The sequence below is a fragment of the Heterocephalus glaber genome, unplaced genomic scaffold (assembly GCF_053883595.1).
Source record: "Heterocephalus glaber isolate CG9 unplaced genomic scaffold, H.glaber_assembly_v1.0 deba00001610, whole genome shotgun sequence".
NCBI classification, from domain to species: Eukaryota; Metazoa; Chordata; class Mammalia; order Rodentia; family Bathyergidae; genus Heterocephalus; species Heterocephalus glaber.
Genome location: NW_028258381.1, coordinates 21,806,673 through 21,826,043, shown reverse-complemented (window position 1 = coordinate 21,826,043; position 19,371 = coordinate 21,806,673). Strand labels below are relative to the sequence as shown.

At 47.2% G+C, this 19,371-nt stretch overlaps 1 protein-coding gene across 1 annotated transcript; it reads right to left on the bottom strand.

The window, feature by feature from the left end:
• Positions 1-4,453: 4,453 nt before the first annotated feature.
• Positions 4,454-19,049, bottom strand: Bcl7b (BAF chromatin remodeling complex subunit BCL7B). Its single transcript, XM_004840068.4, has 6 exons — positions 18,849-19,049; positions 15,897-15,972; positions 9,132-9,228; positions 6,647-6,817; positions 5,728-5,807; positions 4,454-5,507 (listed from the first exon to the last, which is right to left on the bottom strand). Exons 1-6 carry the CDS (start codon positions 18,938-18,940, stop codon positions 5,412-5,414), a joined length of 612 nt encoding a protein of 203 aa, XP_004840125.1. The 5' UTR covers positions 18,941-19,049; the 3' UTR covers positions 4,454-5,411.
• Between the last annotated feature and the right edge of the window lie 322 nt (positions 19,050-19,371).

Sequence of the window (19,371 nt, the reverse complement as noted above, 5' to 3'; positions counted from 1 at the left end):
CCTTCTGTGGCTTTCCCTACTTTTTCTCATCCTCCTAAGCCACATTTTACCAAGAGTCTAGGGTAGCGGTGGGAGCTGCTGGGCTGATTTTCACAGAACCGTTTCAGTGAAGTGGCACAGAGGTGGAAGTCAATGCAGTAATAAACGGATGGCTCTCTGTTTTACCTTCCTCACCATCCTACCTGGTTCTATGTGGGCACCAGCACTTACTATGCAATTTCCTGTCCATTTCTACTGTCCCCTGATGGATGGAATTTTTTCCCCCCAGCCCAGCACTAGAGATTGAACCCAGTCCTATATCCCGTCTTTTTTTTTTTTTTGGTACCAGGGATTGAATTCGGGACCTTGTGCTTTCGAGGCAGGTGGTAAAATCACTGAGCTAAATCCCCAGCCCTGCCTATTTTTTATGGTCTCTTATTAAATTTGTTTTCAGTACTCAGGACTGAACCCAGGGCCTTCACACTGAGCTTACTCCTTTTTATTATTATCATTTTTTTTCATTATTATTATTATTATTTTGATGGGGGGTTCGGGTTGTTGGCTTGGTTTTTTGTGCTTCTTTGTTTTGTTTTTGAGACAGGTTCTCACATGTAGTTCAGGCTGACCTTAAACTATGTAACCCAGGCAAGCCTTAAAGCCAGGCAATCCTCCTGCCTCAGCCTCCCAAGTACTGGGATTATGGGCATGCACCACCATGCCCAGCCTGCTTGGTGTTTTTTTTGGTACAGGGGATCGAAATCAGGACCCTGTGCTTGCCAGGCAGGCACTGCACTGCTGAGCTAAATTCCCCAGCCCAGCTTGTTGGGTTTTTTTATGTAGTCCAGGCTGGCCTAGAATCCCTGGCAATTTGCCTGCCTCAGCCTCCTGAGTGCTGAGATGACAGGCATGTGCCATCACACCCAGCTTACTTTTTGAGTCAGGGTCTTGCTAAATTTTCCAGGCTGGGGTCAAACTTATGATCCTCCTGCCTCAGCTCCCCAGAATGCTGGATTATAGGTATGCACCACCAAGCCCAGCTCATTACACTTTCAGCCCCTTCCTTTGTTTAAACACTTTAACAATTTTTGGGGCTGGGATTTAGCTCAGTGGTGCCACCACCTGCCAAGCAAGCACAAGGTCCCAAGTTCGATCGCCAGTTCCAAAAAAACAACACAAAAAATTCAATCTTGGGCTGGGCACAGACTGGCCTCAAACTTGTGACATTCCTCCTTACTTCAGCTTCCCTAAGCCTGGGATTGTAGGTGTGTGCCACCAGGCCCAGCTTTCTCTCTCAATTTTTTAAAAAGAGCTGGGGACATAGCTCCTCCAGTAGTAGAGCATTTAGCTGGGCATGATGGTTCATGCCTGTAATCCCAGCACTACTCTGGAGGCTGAGGCAGGAGTTTGAGGCCAGTCTGGACTTACACACTAAGACCCTGACTCAAAGAAAAAGTAGACCACCTGCCTAGCACGTATTAAGAGCTAGGTTTCATCCCCAGCATTGAAAAAATAATCTTACTTTATATACCACTCATTTGCTAACTTGGTAGTATGTTAAATTTTTTGTTTCCTGTACTGGCAATTGAGGTTGTATCTCAGGGGTGCTGCGCCTGACAAGCACAGGTCCTGAGTTCGATCCCTGGTACCAAAACATAATAAAACAAAACAAAACCCAGTTCTTTTTGGTTGTAAAAGTACTGGCAATTCAAACCAGGGAGCACCGAGCTATACACCCAGTCCTTTCTTGTTTTTAACAAGTTTTTATTTATTTATTTATTTTGGTACTGGGTATCGAACTCAGGTCATTGAGCTTATGTAGCAGGCGGCGAAACCACTGAGCTACATCCCCGGCCCTCTTGTTTGTTTTTTAAATAAATTTTATTTTATTGGGCTGGGGATGTAGCTCAGTGGCACTGCGCCTACCTCGAAAGCACAAGGTCCTGTGTTTAATCCCCAGTACCACACACAAAAAAATTTTTTTAAAATTTTATCCCATTCTTCCCAACGCCCCCCCCACCATGTACAAAAGCTTTGTTTCCATTTATTTCTATTTTCTTCCTTTCTTTTGGTACTGGGGATTGATCTCAGGACCTTGTGCTTATAAGGCAGGCACAGTGCCACTGAGCTAAATCCCCAGCCCTTTCACTTTTTTCTTGTCCCTTCCTTCCTTTCTCCCTCCCTCCTCCCTTGTTCCCCTTCCCATGTGAATACTTTCTTCCTATTTCCCAATTTTCCATTATATATCTCAGTCCTCATTTGTATAATTACAATACTTATTTGTATTGTATAATTTTCCATTATACAATTTATAATTTTCCATTATACATCTCAGTCCTTATTTTCACATTCAGTTTCTCACACCAGAGAAACAATGCAGTATTTGAACATGTGTGTCTGATTTATTTCACTTAAGAGTATGGTCTCAAGGTCCATTCATTTAGCTATAAAGTCTGAAGCTCACCCTTCTTTATGGCAGAGTAGTACTCCACTGTATTAAAAAACCACACATCTTCCTTATCCATTCATCAGTTGATGGGGATCTGGGCTGTTTCCAAGATTTAGTTATTACAAACTGTCCTGCTATAAACATGAGTGCAGATATATCACCGTGGTATGACGTTTTTAATTCTTTCGGGAAGATAGCAAGAAGAGGTATGGCTGGGTCAAAAGGAACGTGTAGTTTTCTTTTAGAAATCTCCACAATGATTTCCACAGTCTTTCTTGCTTGTTTTGGTGTTTTGAGAAATGGTCTGGCTATGCAGTCCAGGTTGGCCTTGACCTCCCTATGTAGCCCAGGATTGCATCAAACTCATAATCCTCCTGCTTCAGCCTCCCAAGTACTGGGATTACAGGCGTGCACCACTGCACCTTGCATGTTATGTACTTTTTTTTTTTTTTGGTACCAGGGATCGAACTCGGGTCCTTGTGCTTACAAGGCAGGCAATGGAACCACTGGGCTAAATCCCCGGCCCCATTTTTTTTTTTTTTTTTGGTACCAAGGATCAAACTTGGGCCCTTGCATTTCTGCAGCAGGTGGCGAAACCACTGAGCTAAAATTTTTTTTTTTTTTTTTGAGACAGGGTCTTGCTATGTATCCCAGGCTGGTCTCCAACTGACAGCAGTCCTCCTGCTTCAGCCTCCAGAGTGCTGGGACTACAGAGGTGGGCCACCACATCCAGCATGTAAACTTTTTAAAGAAAAAACAAAACTAGCAGAGCATGGTGGCCCACACTTATAATCCCAGCACTCAGGAAGCTGAGGCAGAATTGTTTGAGTTTGAGGCCAGCCTGGGCTATATATTGAGTTCAAGGCAGCCTGAACTACATAGTGAGACCTTGTCTCAAAAAACAAATCAACACACTAGGGACAATGTAACAGGTCTTCCATTCTAGTCTCATCATACCTGAGGCTCCCAAGAGAGGAGGTGCTTCAGAGTATATGGAAATGAAACTTAAACACAGAACGTTGGCGTTTTTCCAACCATGACTCTTTTGTTTCCCTTTAAAATCAGGAACAAAAAGAACTCAGACAGAAAGCAGATTTGTGGTTGTCCAAGACTAGGGGGTGGGGGGGTGGGGAAATGGAGAATGACTCCTTGCTTGGTGCACAGTTTTGTTGCTGCTTGTTCTGAGGTACTAGGGACTAAACCTGGGGACTCTAAAGTGGAGGTACATCTCCAGCCCTTTTTAAAATTTTGAGACCGGATGAGCCAGGCATGGTGATGCACGCCTGTAATCCCAGCACTTGGGAGGCTGAGTCAGGAGGGCTGCCACAAGTTTGAGGCCAGCCTGGGCTACATAGTGAATTGAATCTAAGGCCAGCCTGAAATTACAGTTGAGACTCTGACTCAAAAACATTATTTTTTGAAATAAGGTCTCATTAAGCCTCCCAGGCAGGACTTAGGCTTAGTGATCTTCCTGCCTCAGTTTCCCGAGTAACTGAGATGGTGGGGATGGGCCATCACACCAGGCTAGTGCAAGGTCTTTGGTGTAATGACAGAGTTCAGAGCTGTACAGTGGTGATGGCTACGTCATCAATGTACTCAGCACCACTCAACTGTATACTTAAAGCAGTTTGAAATGAATCTGGGCATGGTGGTGCACGCCTGTAATCCCAGCACTCTGGAGGCTGAGGCAGGAGGATCGCAGTGAGTTTGACGCCAGCCTGGGCTACACAGTGAGTTAAAGCCAACCTGGATTACATAGAGAGACCCTGTCTCAAGAAACCTAATGAGTTTAAAACAGATGTCTCACGTTTCATGTATTTTAGCACAGGGTCAAAGTGAAGTAACTCATGAACCTGTCCCGAGGACTGGCTTGCACTCAGTGCAACCAGTGAGTGAAGTGTGACTCGCAGCAACGCCAGTGCAGGACACTCCAGAGCCTGCTCTTCCCAGGCGCTCCGCCACACCGGCCCACACCAGCCTACACCAGCCCACAGCCTTCCAGAATGAAGAGCTCAGATACCAACAGGACATATTTCAAATAGTTTAATTTAAAAAATATTCTATTCAGTGCTAAAATAAGTCTTCACTTGTTGTTGCCCATTTCCATTTTCTTAAACTTTTTTAAACAAAAAATAAAATCACAAAGTTCAATTAAACATGCAGATTTCAAAGCAAGGGAGCTTTCTATAAAGTCTGAGCTGAGGAGTAGGTGGGGGGTGGGTTCTGTTGTCAGAACCTCGATCCTTGCTGGGGTCGGTGGTGGCAGGAGGCAGGGGACACTGGAATGAAATGTACAGGTGGAGACAGAAACTGCGTGTGTGCATACATGGGGCCAGGACAGTCACAGGGACAGGGCTGTTGGCAGCGGGAGGGCCCAGGAGAGGCGGCACCTCCTGAGGACGGAGCAGAACGGCCAGGATGGCAAGAAACCTACAGGGACTATGGCCATGTGTAAGACAGGCCCTTCCTTCCTGGGGAAGAGCCTCCCCAGCCCACCCACATCTCTACCCAGGCCTCCAAAGGGGACCACAGGGCTCCGGCCCTGAGACAGTCCCACAATCTACAGTCTTTGTTCAAGTTCAAGTAACCTCGGCACTCTCTTCCCCAGAGGTGCCTTCCATATCTTTCTCCTGAAGAAGCGCCAGCAGCTCCGTCCAGAGGTTCTAGAGCAGAGAATGCTACCAGGAGGTGACAGACGAACCTTGGAATGGCTGAGGCTCCAGCCTGCTGAAGTGCTAAAAGGACATAAGCACTCCTCTTCCTAGGAGCAAGCTGACACAGGTGCCAGGGACAGGTTGATGACGCTACAACCCCAGGTCCTACGCTGGCCTTCCAGCCTGGAGGGCTCCCGTGTGCAGGCTCGGCCCCAGTGCTGCCCTAACCCCAGTGACACGGCACGGCCAGAGCCAGAATACAATAAATAGAGGCAGGGCCAGGAGGAGCGCACCAGGCAGTGCTAGCTTTCGGAGGCCGTGTGCAGGCAGTGCTAGCTTTCGGAGGCCGTCTGCGGCACTGCAGGTTGGTCCACACAGAAGCGCTTCAGTGGCGGGGCACCAGAGTCCTCCTCCTCCTCCTCCGCCATCTAGAGGCAGTGGAGCCAGAAGTGGTGGGGCCTGTTCCAACAGACCCTCACAGCCCACCCTCTGCCTCCTCGAAGACACCCCACTTCCCTCCCAAGACCTGGAGAAGCAACCCGCCTGCCTCCATGGCCCACCTGAACACACTCGGTGCTACCCATGCGACCTCACTGCAAGACTTTCCTTCTTGCCTTGGAAACAGGGAAGGCCAGAGGGCTGCCTTACCTGGGTCTCCAGTGGGACTGGTTCTTCCTTCGTAAGGGTGGGAGGTTCATCAGCGACTTCTGAGGCAGGCAGGGAGGGCTCTGAAAAAGCAAGGTCAGCCCAAGTGTGGGTCTCACACAGGCAGGAGGTCCAGAGTCTCGGCCTCACCCCTGGAGGTGTCCCACAAGTTCTAGGGAGGCAACTTTGTGCCAGAGGAACAGTGGCTTGGTGGGGCCAGGACTCTGGTCACTAATGGTAGATGTGGAGAGTATGGCTATGTCAGAGGGTTACCACCAGTGCCAGGCTGGAAGCCAGCCCATTCTGCCACTCTCTAGGCCAAGTGCTCCAATCCTGACTCCTGTCCCAGTTTTATGAGAGGGTTGCTATGAGAATTAAACAGTACATAGAAGGGCCAGGGATTTAGCTCAGTGGTTCCGCTGTCTGCCTCGAAAGCGCAGGGTCCCAAGTTTGATCCCTGGTACCAAAAAAAAGAGAAAAAGAAAAAAGTACATGGAAGGAGCCCAAATTGTGAACAGAAAATAGTAAGCACACAGCAAATATAAGCCACACTTGGGATTACCCACAGAAAAATTTTGTGACTTGCTGTTAATGGACCATCCACCAACAGAAGCTATCAAGGACCAAAGACATATACACATCTACTTACATCTATAACAAAAAATCCCAAGATATAATGCAAAGAGCATGACAGTTCTGACATTAGAAGGACTTAAGGTGACATCTGATTCCATCAGTTTTTTTTTCTTGAGACTATGTCTCACTATCTAGTTTAGGCCAACCCTGAACTCACTATGTAGCCCAGGCTGACCTCAAACTTGGGATCCTCCTGTTTCAGCCTCCCAACTGCTGGGATTAGAGAAAAATCAGGCCAGAGGCAAGGCCCCTCCCATGATGCTGTGTGGGGTCACCCATAACTCACCCTCGAGAGTCTCCTGGCCCAGCGTGGGGGGCTGGGAGTCATCAGTGCGGAAGTCAGAGGTGTGTGCGGGGCTCAGAGACTCGCTTTGCTGGGGGCTGGGGCTTGAGTTGGTACTGCTGTCCACCTTGAGCTGATAGACATCAGACACAGAACTCTGGTTGCTGTTTTCGTCTGAAAACCAAACACAGCAAGGGCACAGTTGGGGCAGGCGTGTTCAAGAGAAACTCAACTCAGGCCAGAGGACTGAATCTCCTCTTGGGGACCTGGAATCTTCACAGCCAGCCATGGACACAGTGGGCACCATGTCATTGTTGCAGACACTCCCTGAAAAGGGGGGCTCTAGTGGGGTTTCTGGGCACTGCCAATTGTCTGCAGAGTCTCCAGGGATTAATTAAACACTTTCCATTTGATCACACATATTCTAAGCACTGACACACTAAAATCTTTTAGACCTTGGGAGGGCTGGGTTATGCTTATTTAATTGCTTCTTCACAACCACCAATTACAACCTGGGGCTGGTCTTTCCTAGGTGCCCAGTGCAAGGAGGGGTAGAGATGCAGCCACAGTCAGTACTTCCCATCTTTCTCACATCACCCAGGAAACACTACCATTAGACTGGCACTCTTGGGTACCTGAAGGAGGCTGGTGTGTGGAGGTGGTCAACTCAGCCTTTGGCCGCCTGACTCCCCACAGATGAGGGACTGCCACTCAGGCACTCTCTTGGAAGGATTAAAGTCATGTAAATTCAAAACAGTCAACCACAGCTGTCTTCTCCCTCCCCTCCAGTGGCCAGTCACCAAATCAGTGTCTCCTCTGGCTCTGAGCTCACTTGGGCCTGCTCTGTCCTCTCCTGCTGCCTTAGTTCAGGCCTCACTGTCTCTTGCATGGGCTTCTGTGACAGCCACTAGGTGCCCTGCCCTCACACCACTGCCAGAGTAATCTCTCCAAACCCTTGCATGGTCCCTGCCACCTACAACATGCCTCTCAGGGTACACCCGAGATGACCTGGCTACCACATGCAAAGTCCGGCTGCTTTCTGGCCTCACTGCCTGCTATTCTCCCACATGCAGCCTGGGCTCCAGCAAGCTGCACGCTAACCCAAGGGCTGTTCACAATGGTCCTCTGTGCTGCTATGACTTCCACACCCCAGTCTCTCCGGAAAGCCCTACACCAGCAGTGCAGCAGTCCCGCCTCCTTGGTTCACATAGGGGAAGAGCCCATGCGCTGTGATGCCCTTCTTGGGCCGTGTACCCTGCGTTCACTGCTTCACACACCTGTGCAGCAGGCTCTGTGACTCCCAAATGTAACACACAGTAAGTACTTGGCACACAGCAGGAGCCCATTAACCATTTCCTGAATGAAGAGGAGACAGGGACCAGACTGAGGAAATGTGGCTTGTAAGCCTTCCAGAGACTCTCAATTATTGTACACCCCTCACAGAGCTAGAAAACTGTCTCCTGAATTCTCCTTCCCATATGCCACTGACCTTGCGGGGGCGGGGGGGGGGGCGCTGCTGCTGGGCTGGCTCCAAATCTCGTTCCAAAGAGAAGACTGTAAGCCCCTGTCGTCTTCACTCCTACAAAAAGACCTCTATCCTCCACACTAAAGCAGACTTTATTATAAAAATACTACTGCTCTGTCACTTGTGAGCTGTGGCACTCTTCTGTGAGCATCAATTTCCTAAATAGGGATGGCAGTAACTACCTGGTTTGTATCACAGGCTGATGCATAAAAATGAGAAATGGAAGTGAAGTGCTTCATAAACAAAGACTGCCATGTCTGGAAAAGTGGCACTGTGGTTCCAGGGCTGACACAGGCAAGGGGCTGGTTAGGAGGCAAAGCGTTGCTCTGGATAGCCTAGTGTAAGACACAGTCTTAAGGGCCAGGGATTTAGCTCAGTGGTTCCGCCACCTGCTTCGTAAGCGCAAGGTCCCGAGTTTGATCCCCGGTACCAAAAAAAAAGACACAGTCTTTTTTTTTTTTTTTGGTACCAGGGATCGAACTTGGGTCCTTACGCTTGCAAGGCAGGCAGCAAAACCACTGAGCTACATCCCCGGCCCCAAAAAGACACAATCTTAAAGTATACCATCTAAGGGGCCGGGGATGTAGCTCAGTGGTGGAAGTGCCTGCCTGGCAAGTGCAAGGTCCTGCATTCAATTCCCGATACCAAAATAAATAAATAAAATATACTATCTAAAGAGAAGCAAGCTTCTGGTCCAGGACATCAGGCCCCAACACTGGGTCTGCAACATAGGAGTTGTGTAATTTTACATATTTCACGCTGGTTTCCTACAACAGAAAATGAGGCTACTCCTATCCACCTTTCAGAGTTACTGTGAGATGTAAATGAAGAGACTTCTGTGAAGTGCCTAGCAAAATAACAGCAGAACCACAGGCAAGGAGATGGACTGCAAACTATTCTTATTCTTGGGAGATCATCTAAATTTCCTTTTTCCTGCAAGGAAGACATACAGATGGAACTCACCCTGGAATTCAAGAAGGAGAGAGGAATTGGCTGAGGCATCAGAGGGAAAGCCATTAGGTTCCCGGGCTGCTGAACTGTTGGATTTTGACTTTTCTTTCTAGAAAAGGAAAACAAAGAAGAATATGACAGAGCCAAGCAGGAGACTCACAAAGAAGAAGAAAGATGCTCTGCTATGTGAGAACCCACAAAAGTCGGGAGAACAGGACTAAACAGGAAGGAGAGGGTTTGAGATTCCAGGGAGCCAAGGATAACAGAATCCTGGGCACAGTGCTTCTCAAGCCTCAGCATCTGTGTAGAACAAACCCTTCTAAGGCAAATAAGCTGAATCAAAAGTGAGCAGGAAGTGCTTCTGCCTCTCCTAGAGCTCCCTGTGGCTCTCCTGCACTCCAATCACATGCTCAGTCAGCCCTTCCCTGCGTGGATGTGCAAGAAATACATTCATCTGAAGAGGACTCCTGTCTTAGTAGCACAGGGGAAGAGAAGAAAGGACTGCTAGTGGGACAAAAAGAGACCGTATATATATCATGCATGCAGCACAGGACAAAAGGACCCCTCGGTGAAGGATCGTCCTCATGCGTTCCAAATGATCAATGCATGTTTGCCTTTGCCGCTAACAGGATGTAGCTCGTATGGGTAGGAGAACCACAGGAAAGTGCTAGCTTGCAAGCAATAAGCCAGGGTGAAGGAAATAATCAATCGAAGCTTTTGCAAGTAACAGCATTTCAAAAGCAAAATGTATAAATCTAAGTCACCTCCCATTTACCAGTTCATATCTTTTATACATGTTAATTTATTAGATACGCTAGTAGCACAATTTAGTTTCTGAATAAATCAGCTGTATATATTTATGTGTGTCCTTACCTCCTCTTTTTTTTTGGCAGCCTTAGGGATGAAACCCAAGGCCTTGTGCACGCTAGACAAGTGCTCTACCACTGAACCACATCCCTAGACCTTGTCCTTACCTTCATTTTTCACACACAGATGTAATTTTAATTGCAAACGCTCTGCCATTTCACTACATATGCTACATAAACCAATTTTTTTTCTGGTCTGGGAATCAAGACCAGGCAGGCACGGTGACACTGAGCTACATCCCCATCCCTTCATAAACCTATTTCCCCCCCAACCCCGGTATTGGGGATCGAACTCAGCACCATGCCCTTGCATTTGTGAGGCAGGTGCAGCACCACTGAGCTAAATCCCTGGCCCCATAAACCTATTTTTCACAGTTGCATAATATTCTATTACCATGATTCAATCAGATCTCAACTCTTGGACATTTAGCTTTAACTCAGATTGTGCTTATCACTACTAAGAACAAAGCACTAACGTTCAACGTTCACTTCTTTTCCTACTTTATTCAGATAAATCTGTAAAAACATATTCCTTCTAGATCAAAAGTATAAATGGAGCCAGGCATGGTGGTATATGCTTAAACATCTGAGCACTCAGGAGGCTGCGAGAGGAGGCTCACCATGAGTTCAAGGCCAGGCTGGACTACACAGTGAGTTTGGGCCAGCTTGGACCACATAATAAGACACTGTCTCAATAAAACAAGAAAGAAAACAAAAACCAAAACCAAAAAGACCCCATATTATTGTTCTTGAACTACACTATATCTCACTGCTTTCTATAAGGACATGGCAGGGTGGGGCACAGTGCAGTGGTGGAGCCTCTGTCTAGCATACACAAGGCCCTGGGTTCCAACCCCAGAGTCAGAAAAAATAAAATCAAAAGATGCAGCAATATATTTGATGTATTATTTTCATAGCACCCACACCAATATTTGGCTTTACCATTACCTTTCTCTCATCTCTTTACTGATTATGTGTTCACATAAAACATGTATTCACTATATAAAATTCTGAAAATACAGAAAAAAAAATCACCTGCAGAGACAACCTGCATATGAAAAAGGATCATCGTATTATAATTTGCTTTTCCTTCCTCCACTCCTTACCATATTATAAACATTTCTCTATTTCTATTTCACTGAATAACCTTCTATAACTTCGGAGTGCTGGAAAATGAACCCAGGGCCTTTGCACTGAGATACACTCTCAGCCCTTTTTAAAAATTTTATTTTGAACAGGGTCTGGCTAAGTCACTAAGTTGCCCAGGCTGGGCCTGAACTTGCAATCTTCCTGCCTTGGCCTCCCAGAGTGCTGGGATTCTAGGTGTGCACCAAAATGCCTGGCTCAATGGCATTTTTGTAAGTGTTATAAGAGCTTTACACAATTGGGCATACACTAAACTTTGTGAATTCCTTCAATATAATCTTTTTTTTTTTGGTACCAGGGATCAAACTTGGATCCTTGCACTTGCGAGGCAGGGAGCGGAACCACTGAGCTAAATCTCCAGCCCTGAAATTTTTCAATACTACAAACAATACTGCAATATCCAACATTGTAGATGTACAATGAACACATCAAGATTATCTCCCAAGGATGAAGTCCTCAAAGTTTGGAGATCCAAAGGAAAATACTTTGAAAGCTTATAAACAGAAATGGAAAGAATATAAATACATATGACTAACCCTACCTGTACCAGATTTGTGCCAGTGGACTGTCCCATCAGCAGCTGTTCCATCCCCTGGTCTCCTTCATATTTTTTTCCTTGACCAATCTGATCATTGCCCTTTCCATCTTTCCTACTTGCCAGGAAGGGAGATCAGCTGTTGAACCCCAGCTCACGATCAGCACAAACACTGGGAGAAGGCTGGCTGCTTGGCAAGTGCTTCCAAGGCCAATCAGCTATGCTTGCAGAAAAGCTGCTGTAAAACTTACAAAGAACCAGCCAACCTGTCTCAGGAGTGGCCTAGAACAAACTTCATTTATTATGACACCGAATTCTCCACCCAGAGGCGGGTCCATCCCACCACTGTGTGAACATGTGCATGAAACAGCACCACACTAGCTGGAGTAGGCTCAAGAATCTGCTCCACCCCAATGTGGGATGCTGAGTGCTCCCACCAGGGGCCACTGGCTTTGTCTGCAGGGGACAGCGATTTGGGATTATCCCCAGCCCTCTCCTGAACAGCTGCAAGCTGGCTACGCTCACAGGCTCTGCAATCACCTGGACGGGAGCCCAGGGTGCCTGAGTCCCAGGAAGGAGGAGACAGGTCCTGCCTCATATACACAGCCACAGCCACCAGAGAGATCCCACTGCCTGACCCTCACGGACAAGATGAGACCTCCACTGCAGTGAGAACTGGTGGGGAGCATAGTGCTGTCTTTGAGCCCCTAGATATTCACCTGGGAATGCTGGGTGCCATCCTGCCTGGGAACGGATCCAGATAAAGGCAGCCCCAAAGGAACAGTGCTGGGGTCCCTGGGGCAGGAGGAGACTGCACAGGGGAAACAGGGAAGGCTGAGCCCTGACACAAACCGCACCCCTTAAATTCACCTAGAGGGAAGCCGGGGCTCAGCATCACAGATTAGCAGCCAGAGCAGTCAGCAACAAAGAGGGGCACATGGAAGGCACCCCCGACACTGGGGAGCTCCAGCACCATGACAGATAGCAACAGGAGAGTCCACAGAAGACAATACTGATGCAAGGAGGGATGGAAGCCAAACATGGTGAGTCTCCTCGGAAAGGCAGGCTGACACTGCAAACTGAGACAGGGTGGCACGAAAAATATAATCGTTCAGAATTAAAAATTAAGTGATGAGTTTAGTAGAAATAGATATAACTGAAGAAAAGATTAATGAGTGAAAACAGGGTCAATAAGCTCAGAACAGCCGAGCGTGGTGGTGCATGCCTATAATCTCAGCTCTTGGGAGACTGAGGCAGGAGGATCGCCATGAGTTTGAGCTGGGCTACATAGTGAGCCTGGGTTACATAGTGAGTTCAAGCCCAGCCTGTACCATAAAGTGAGACCCTGTCTCAAAAAATAAACAAAAAAAGAAAAACAGGTTAGAAATTGTAGAACTGGACAAGATAAGACTTGAAGTGAAGAAGGGCTGGACACAGGGGCAAAGAGGTAAAAGAAACAACAGGTCAAAATGAACTGGGCTGGGGATTTAGCTCAGTGGTTCTGCCGCCTGTCTCCCAAGCACGAGGTTACTGAAAAAAAAAAAAAAAAAGAACTAACAGCCAAGTGCAGTGGTGCACCCTGGTAGTTCCAATATTTGAGAGGCTAAGGTAGGAGGATGCCAAGTTCCACCCCAGCCTGAGCAACTCAGCAGTTTAGTGAGACCCCCGATCTCAAAATTTAAAAAAATAAAAAGGCGCTGGGGACATAGCTCAGTTGGAAGGCCCTGGGTTCAACCCCCAGCCCGCCCCCCAAGACTTAATTTAGAAGTATCAATTATTACAGACAGGCGTGATGGCTGATGCTGGAGGACCATTGCAAGTTTGAGGCCAGCCTCAGCTAGAGTGAGCTCAAAGCCAGCCTGAACTAAGACCTGTCTCAAAAACTAAAGAAACACCTAGTATTTATTTTTTTAAAAGATTATGTATTTTGTCTGCATAAAATTGAACATTTAAATTATTCAGAACACTATATACAAAGAATTTCTACAAGTTATATGAAAAAGACTACCTGACCAAACAGAAAAATGGACAAAAGACTTAAACAAGCACTTCCTAAAATAGGTAATCCAAAAGACTTATCACTGACTAGGTATACAACCTCATCACCAATGACAGTAAATCATTAAATGAAAACCTCAAGAAGCTATTTTTATGCCTAAGTGTAACAGTCCCACAAGCTGATATGGATTTGGAGCAATGCAGAACTCTCATACTTCTGGTGGGAATATAAGTATGTGTATAACCAGTCTGGAAAAGAGGCTAGCATGAGCAAAACAGGTGAAAATACACATACCCTAAGGCCCAGCAATCCCACTCCTAGGAACACATTCCTGGGAAAATGCACAACACACTGACCTGGATGCTGAACAAAAAATGTTCGTAGGGTCACCACTCCCCCTCACCCCAAACCAAGACCAAGCCAAATGTCCATCTATAGGAGAATCAAAAGGGTGATGACAGTCAGATAGTGAAATACCACACAGCACTGAAAAGGTGCAAGGAGCACATTTTCAAGACTGCATAAACCATCCTCATTAGCTCCAGATGCAATTTTCTTTGTTTTAAAAAAACAAAACAAAACAAAACAAAACAACAACAAAATACTGAGGTGTGGTGCATGACTGTACTTCTAGCTACTCCAGAGGCTGAGGCTGGAGGATCACAAACTCAAGGCCAGCCTGGGCAACTTACTGAGATTCTTTCTCAAAAAAAAAAGGTTTGGGATATAGCTCACTGATAGAATGTGCCTGGGTTCATCCCCAATACTGCAAAACAAAATAAAAACAAACAAAAAGAAATAACAAAAAACCTGGAAGTACCAAGTCTCCTAGTGGGGAGGCTGGGGCAGGAAGATGGGTTAAGTCCAAGCATTTAGGGCCAGTCTGGGCAAAATAATAAGACTTTGTTTCTAAGAAAAGGAGGGGAAGTAGAAAGGGAAGAAAATGAACAAATAGCTTCAAAGACAACATGGACTAATTTTTATAAACATAATGCTGGGCAAAAAACCAAACCAAAACAAACAACCACACATAAATACGCTGTTTATATAAAGTTACCAATGCTTCTAAGTGACTGGAGAAGAGGTAAGAAAAGAGGCAGGAGAGCAATTACCTCTTGAGGAAAGGGAGGAGCCTGTCAGGAAGAGTGACACAGAGGTTTCTGAGGAGTAGGCCATATCCTTTTGTCCCCCTCCTCTCCCCGCCCCATACTAGATATCAAACCCAGGGGCCCACTCTCCCACTAACCTGTATCTCCAGGCTTTTAAAAAATCTTATTTTGAGAAAGGGTCTCACAAAGTTGCTCAGCAAGGCTACAAACTTGTGATCCTCCTGCTCCAGCCTCCCTAGTAGCTGGGGTTATAGAAGTGTGCCACTACGTGAGGCTATATTTTTTGACCTGGGTGGTTTGTAATAAGAATATTAGCTTTGTACTTATTATACTGTATAGTTCTGTTTTGTATACTTTTCTGTATGTTTTAGATTTGAAATTTTAAAAAACAACTAAGAAAAAGAAAGTTGGAGATAATACGAGTGTTCACCACCCAGGGGCTATGCAGCTAACCATGGTCTCTCCAAATAAGAGAACACACTGCCAGAGTCAAAAGTAATGGCTCTAGTCATGTTTACAGGTGCACGAAGAGTGCTCAGTCAAGACTGAACAAAAGAGAAAAAATACAAGTTTATAGTAAAATAGGTATGTTTTATATATAATATACACATGTATTAAACAGTACTATATATTTTTCAAGAATACACAGGTATCAGACAGGCATGGTAGTACAGCCCTGTAATCCCAGCACCCTGGGAGGCTGAGGCAGGAGGATAAAAAGCTTGACTCCAGCCTGGAAAACTCAGTGAGTCCCTGTCTCAAAAATGGTCTGTATCAGCTGGGGGTGCAGCTCAGGGATAGAGCACTGGCCTAGTACATGTGAGGCCCTAGGTTCAAAGGGCACTGCTGTGTGCCAAGAATGCTACACTGACAAGTGACAGGCAGGAAATAGGCCTGGGATGTTGGTTGTCAAGCCCTGGCAAAGCAGAATGGGCTAAAGGAAGGCAACAAGGGGCACATGTTAAAGAGAGGCCTTGTATGGAACAATGACAGAGGATACCTTCAAGTATTTCCAACTCAGATCCGGAGAAGTAAGTCCCTTCATTAAGAGATAATCAAAAAGAGAGACAGAGACAGAGAAAACGATACCTTTTTGTTGTCTGGATTTTCTTCCACACTTACCTCCTTGCTGTCTGTCACAGGAACCCACTTAAATATCCTAAGGGATGTGTCACCCACAGTCACCCACTTTTTCTCCCTAAAAGAAAGGCAATTCTTAGAATGTAACACCAAAATAAATTTCCTGTTCAAGAGGATCGTTCCTTCAACCTGAGTATCATCAGATTATACCTGAAGTGTTTGCTGGGAACGGCAAATAGTCAAGTTGTGGACGCTAAGGCTGGAAGGCAGTTTGAGGCTACTCTGTAGAAGGGATTAAACACTGGGCTGAGGAATCTACACACATTCTTTTGTTTCATCTTGCAGTGCTGAGAACAGAACTCAGTGCTAGCCAAGTGCCCTACCACTCAGCTTCCTGCCCAGCCCTTCTGTTATTCCATTTTGAGACAGTTTTTTGCTAAATGCCCAGGCTAGGCCCAACCAAATGATCCTCAGCCTCCCAAGAAACTGGGATTATAGGCAAGTTCAGCAAATTATGACACCACAGAAATTTAAAGAGAAATTTTTTTTTACCTTTCATAAAGCACTTATTTTATCCATTAGCATTACCAGGTATAGACAACAGAATCCTCTCCAGCTAGTTTAAGCAGGAAAGGATTTGCTAGAAACACACGAAAATGTTGAAAGGACTGGAGGGATAAACTGTAAGCTGGGATTCCAGCAACAATTCGAGTCACACCAAGAACTAGAATGATGAGGGAGAGCTGGCTCCCCATTCCTGCGCCAGCTCTGGCCTGCATCTCACTCTTATCTTCACCAAGCCCTGAGTTATCCACTTCTGCCACAGCCAAGAAGCTACTGCCACTCCTGCTAGCAAGAGAAATATGATGCTCCCTATTCCTCCAGTCCCAACCAAATGGGTGCCCCAAGAAATTGTAATGCAACTGAATGAAAACTTAGGAAACTGGAATTAATCTCTGAGTAGTTCATCCCATTTCCTCATTTATTTAACAAATACCTAATAGGAAAGACTGTGCTGGGCTCCATCCAGGAATGCAGAAAATCCTATGCTAGAACCCAGGGGTCTCTCCCTACCCTCCTAGAGTCTGTATTCCAACAGGAAACAGATCAACAGATCATTTCACCATTAATTACTTAATCATTAGGTTTAACTATCCCCCCTCCCCCCCCCGCAAAAGATGGGGTCCCTCTCACCCTGGGTGATCTGAAACTCCTGGGCTCAAGCAATCCTCCTGCCACAGCCTCCCAGGTAGCTGGTACTACAGGCCTGAGTCATCCAAAAAACGTATCACTTAAGTATGTTAAAAAGTCAAACACAAATAATGCACTGCAGAGTTCAATCTCATACAACCGTGGAAAGTTCTATGAAGGGGACCTGATGTAGATGGGGACTCTCAAAGTAACCTTGAGGAAGCAACTCCGGAGCTGAGCTATAAGTTAACTAGGTAAAGAGATGGGAGCAGGATGTGGGGGTACCTTCTCAGAGCAGGGGCATGCTACCAGCATCCTTTGAAAGAGCCAGACAGGAGGGAGTTTCTTTTTTGGGGAAGAAATTTCTTTGGTCATTACTTTAAAAGCAAAACAAAAGGCCATCAGCCGGGCTTGGTGGCACACACCTGTAATTCCAGCAATTAGGAGGGCGAGGCAGGAGGATCACCACGAGTTTGAGGCCAGCCTGGGCTGCATAGTGAGAACGTGCCTCAAAAAAAAAGCCACCAAAGCAGAACCATCACTTTGGAAGCAGAGGGGTGCTATGCTGTGTGCTTTTAAAAGCCTATGGTACTTGGAAGTGAAAAAAACAAAATCACACAGTACAACATGACCGGACTGGGGAATGGGCAATAGAAGAGGCAGGAAGACTACTGATCACAGGGAAGGAAGACTGCTAGAGTGCCAAATGTGAAAGGATGGCCCTACGGCTTAGGCTGCTGGGACACGGGATGGCAAGAAGAGAAAGAACAGTTTGTTGATGTTTAGGTTTCACCAAAATCCAGGAGGATCCCAAATAAAGAAGGAAAACTAAATTATTTAACTAATACTTGAGTCTCAAGTATACATGAAAACCCTTGAGTATTGTGAGAAAGAATCTCCGTCTTTCGGGGAAGTGGACAATAAAAGTGCCTGGTACAGCTGTCCCTTGAGAGGCGGGAGGGTGAAGAGTGGGAGGGACTACAGAAGGGTCCCTGGAGAAAGTTAACACAGACATAAACTAATCAGCTAGAGAGAAGGGCTCAGGAGTTGGGTGTGAAAGTTTAATATAATGAGACATCGGAGATCCTGATACAAAACAATCGCTCAAATATAGGGAGGCCTGGGGATATAGCTCAGGGTGAAGGCCCTGGGTTCAATCCTCAGTGCCACAAAAGAAAAACAGTCGCTCAATCGACGTCTTTAACGAATATTATAGACGCCTTTTACAATCGACTCAAGTGACGGCTCCCAGGGGACCAAGAGAAATTGTCCCCCAAGGGCACAGCATGAGAGAACCTGGTTTTCGAGGAAGGAACGAGGTTTCCATTCCACGACCACACTTGCTCCTTTGGCAGTTAGACTGCCCGAGAAATTTCTCACCAAACTTAAACGACTTAATATGTGGAGCGCTCTCGGTGGGTGTGGCGGACCGAAACCACTTCATGATGCTTCATTACTATCACCGGTCAGTTTGGAAACAGAGACTGGGATGCTACACAAGTAGGTCTGTCCCAGGATAAAGTGCGCAACTCCAGAATCCGTCAGCTGAGCGATACAGGAAGCCGGAACCCGGCGGCCGAGGCCGGTGGGCGGGTCCACGAGCCAGGCGGTCCCCTGATTGGCCACGGCCGGCACGCCCTCTAACCTCACGCCGAAGCCGGCGTACACTACTCCCGCCTTCTCCTACACCGCCCCCCCCCCCCAGCGCCAGCCGCTCGGCTCCCACCCCGTCTGCTAGTGCGGCGCTCCTCAGGGCCTGAGCCCGCAACTGCCCAGCCTGCACCCTCGGTTCCCGCCCCTCACCATTTCCGCACTTTCTCGATGGCCGCCATCACCTTCTTGATGTCGTCTTTGGCCCGGCTGCGGGTCTCGGCCCGGACGGAACGGCCCGACATGGCGGCGGCAGCCGGGACACTGGTCCCAAGACGCGGGGAATCGCGCACCTCACGCGCCGCCGCCGGAGCGTCACAGCGGCCGTCTCCCCCTCCGTGTGCGCGTGCGCGAGGAACCGCGCGCACCCGCCCGCCCCTTGGGGCTCGAGGCCTCAGCGCGCCTGCGCGCCCCGCCCTGGGCGTCCCTAGGGCTTTCTCGCTGGCTGCACGTGCTGTGCAAGGAGCAAGGTGCGAGGCACAGGTGGTGGGCGGGGTCCACGGTCTTTCCCAGGGGATTCAGAGGTCACTACCCATTTGCTCTTGCTCCTTCAATGAATAGTTTATGCACCTGATTGATGGAACTGAGGTTGTGCACCATCCCAGCCCTGCACCTCAGATAAAAAGGCTGCTCCGACCACAGGGAATTTCAGGCCTGGCATCAGCATGCCTTCCTA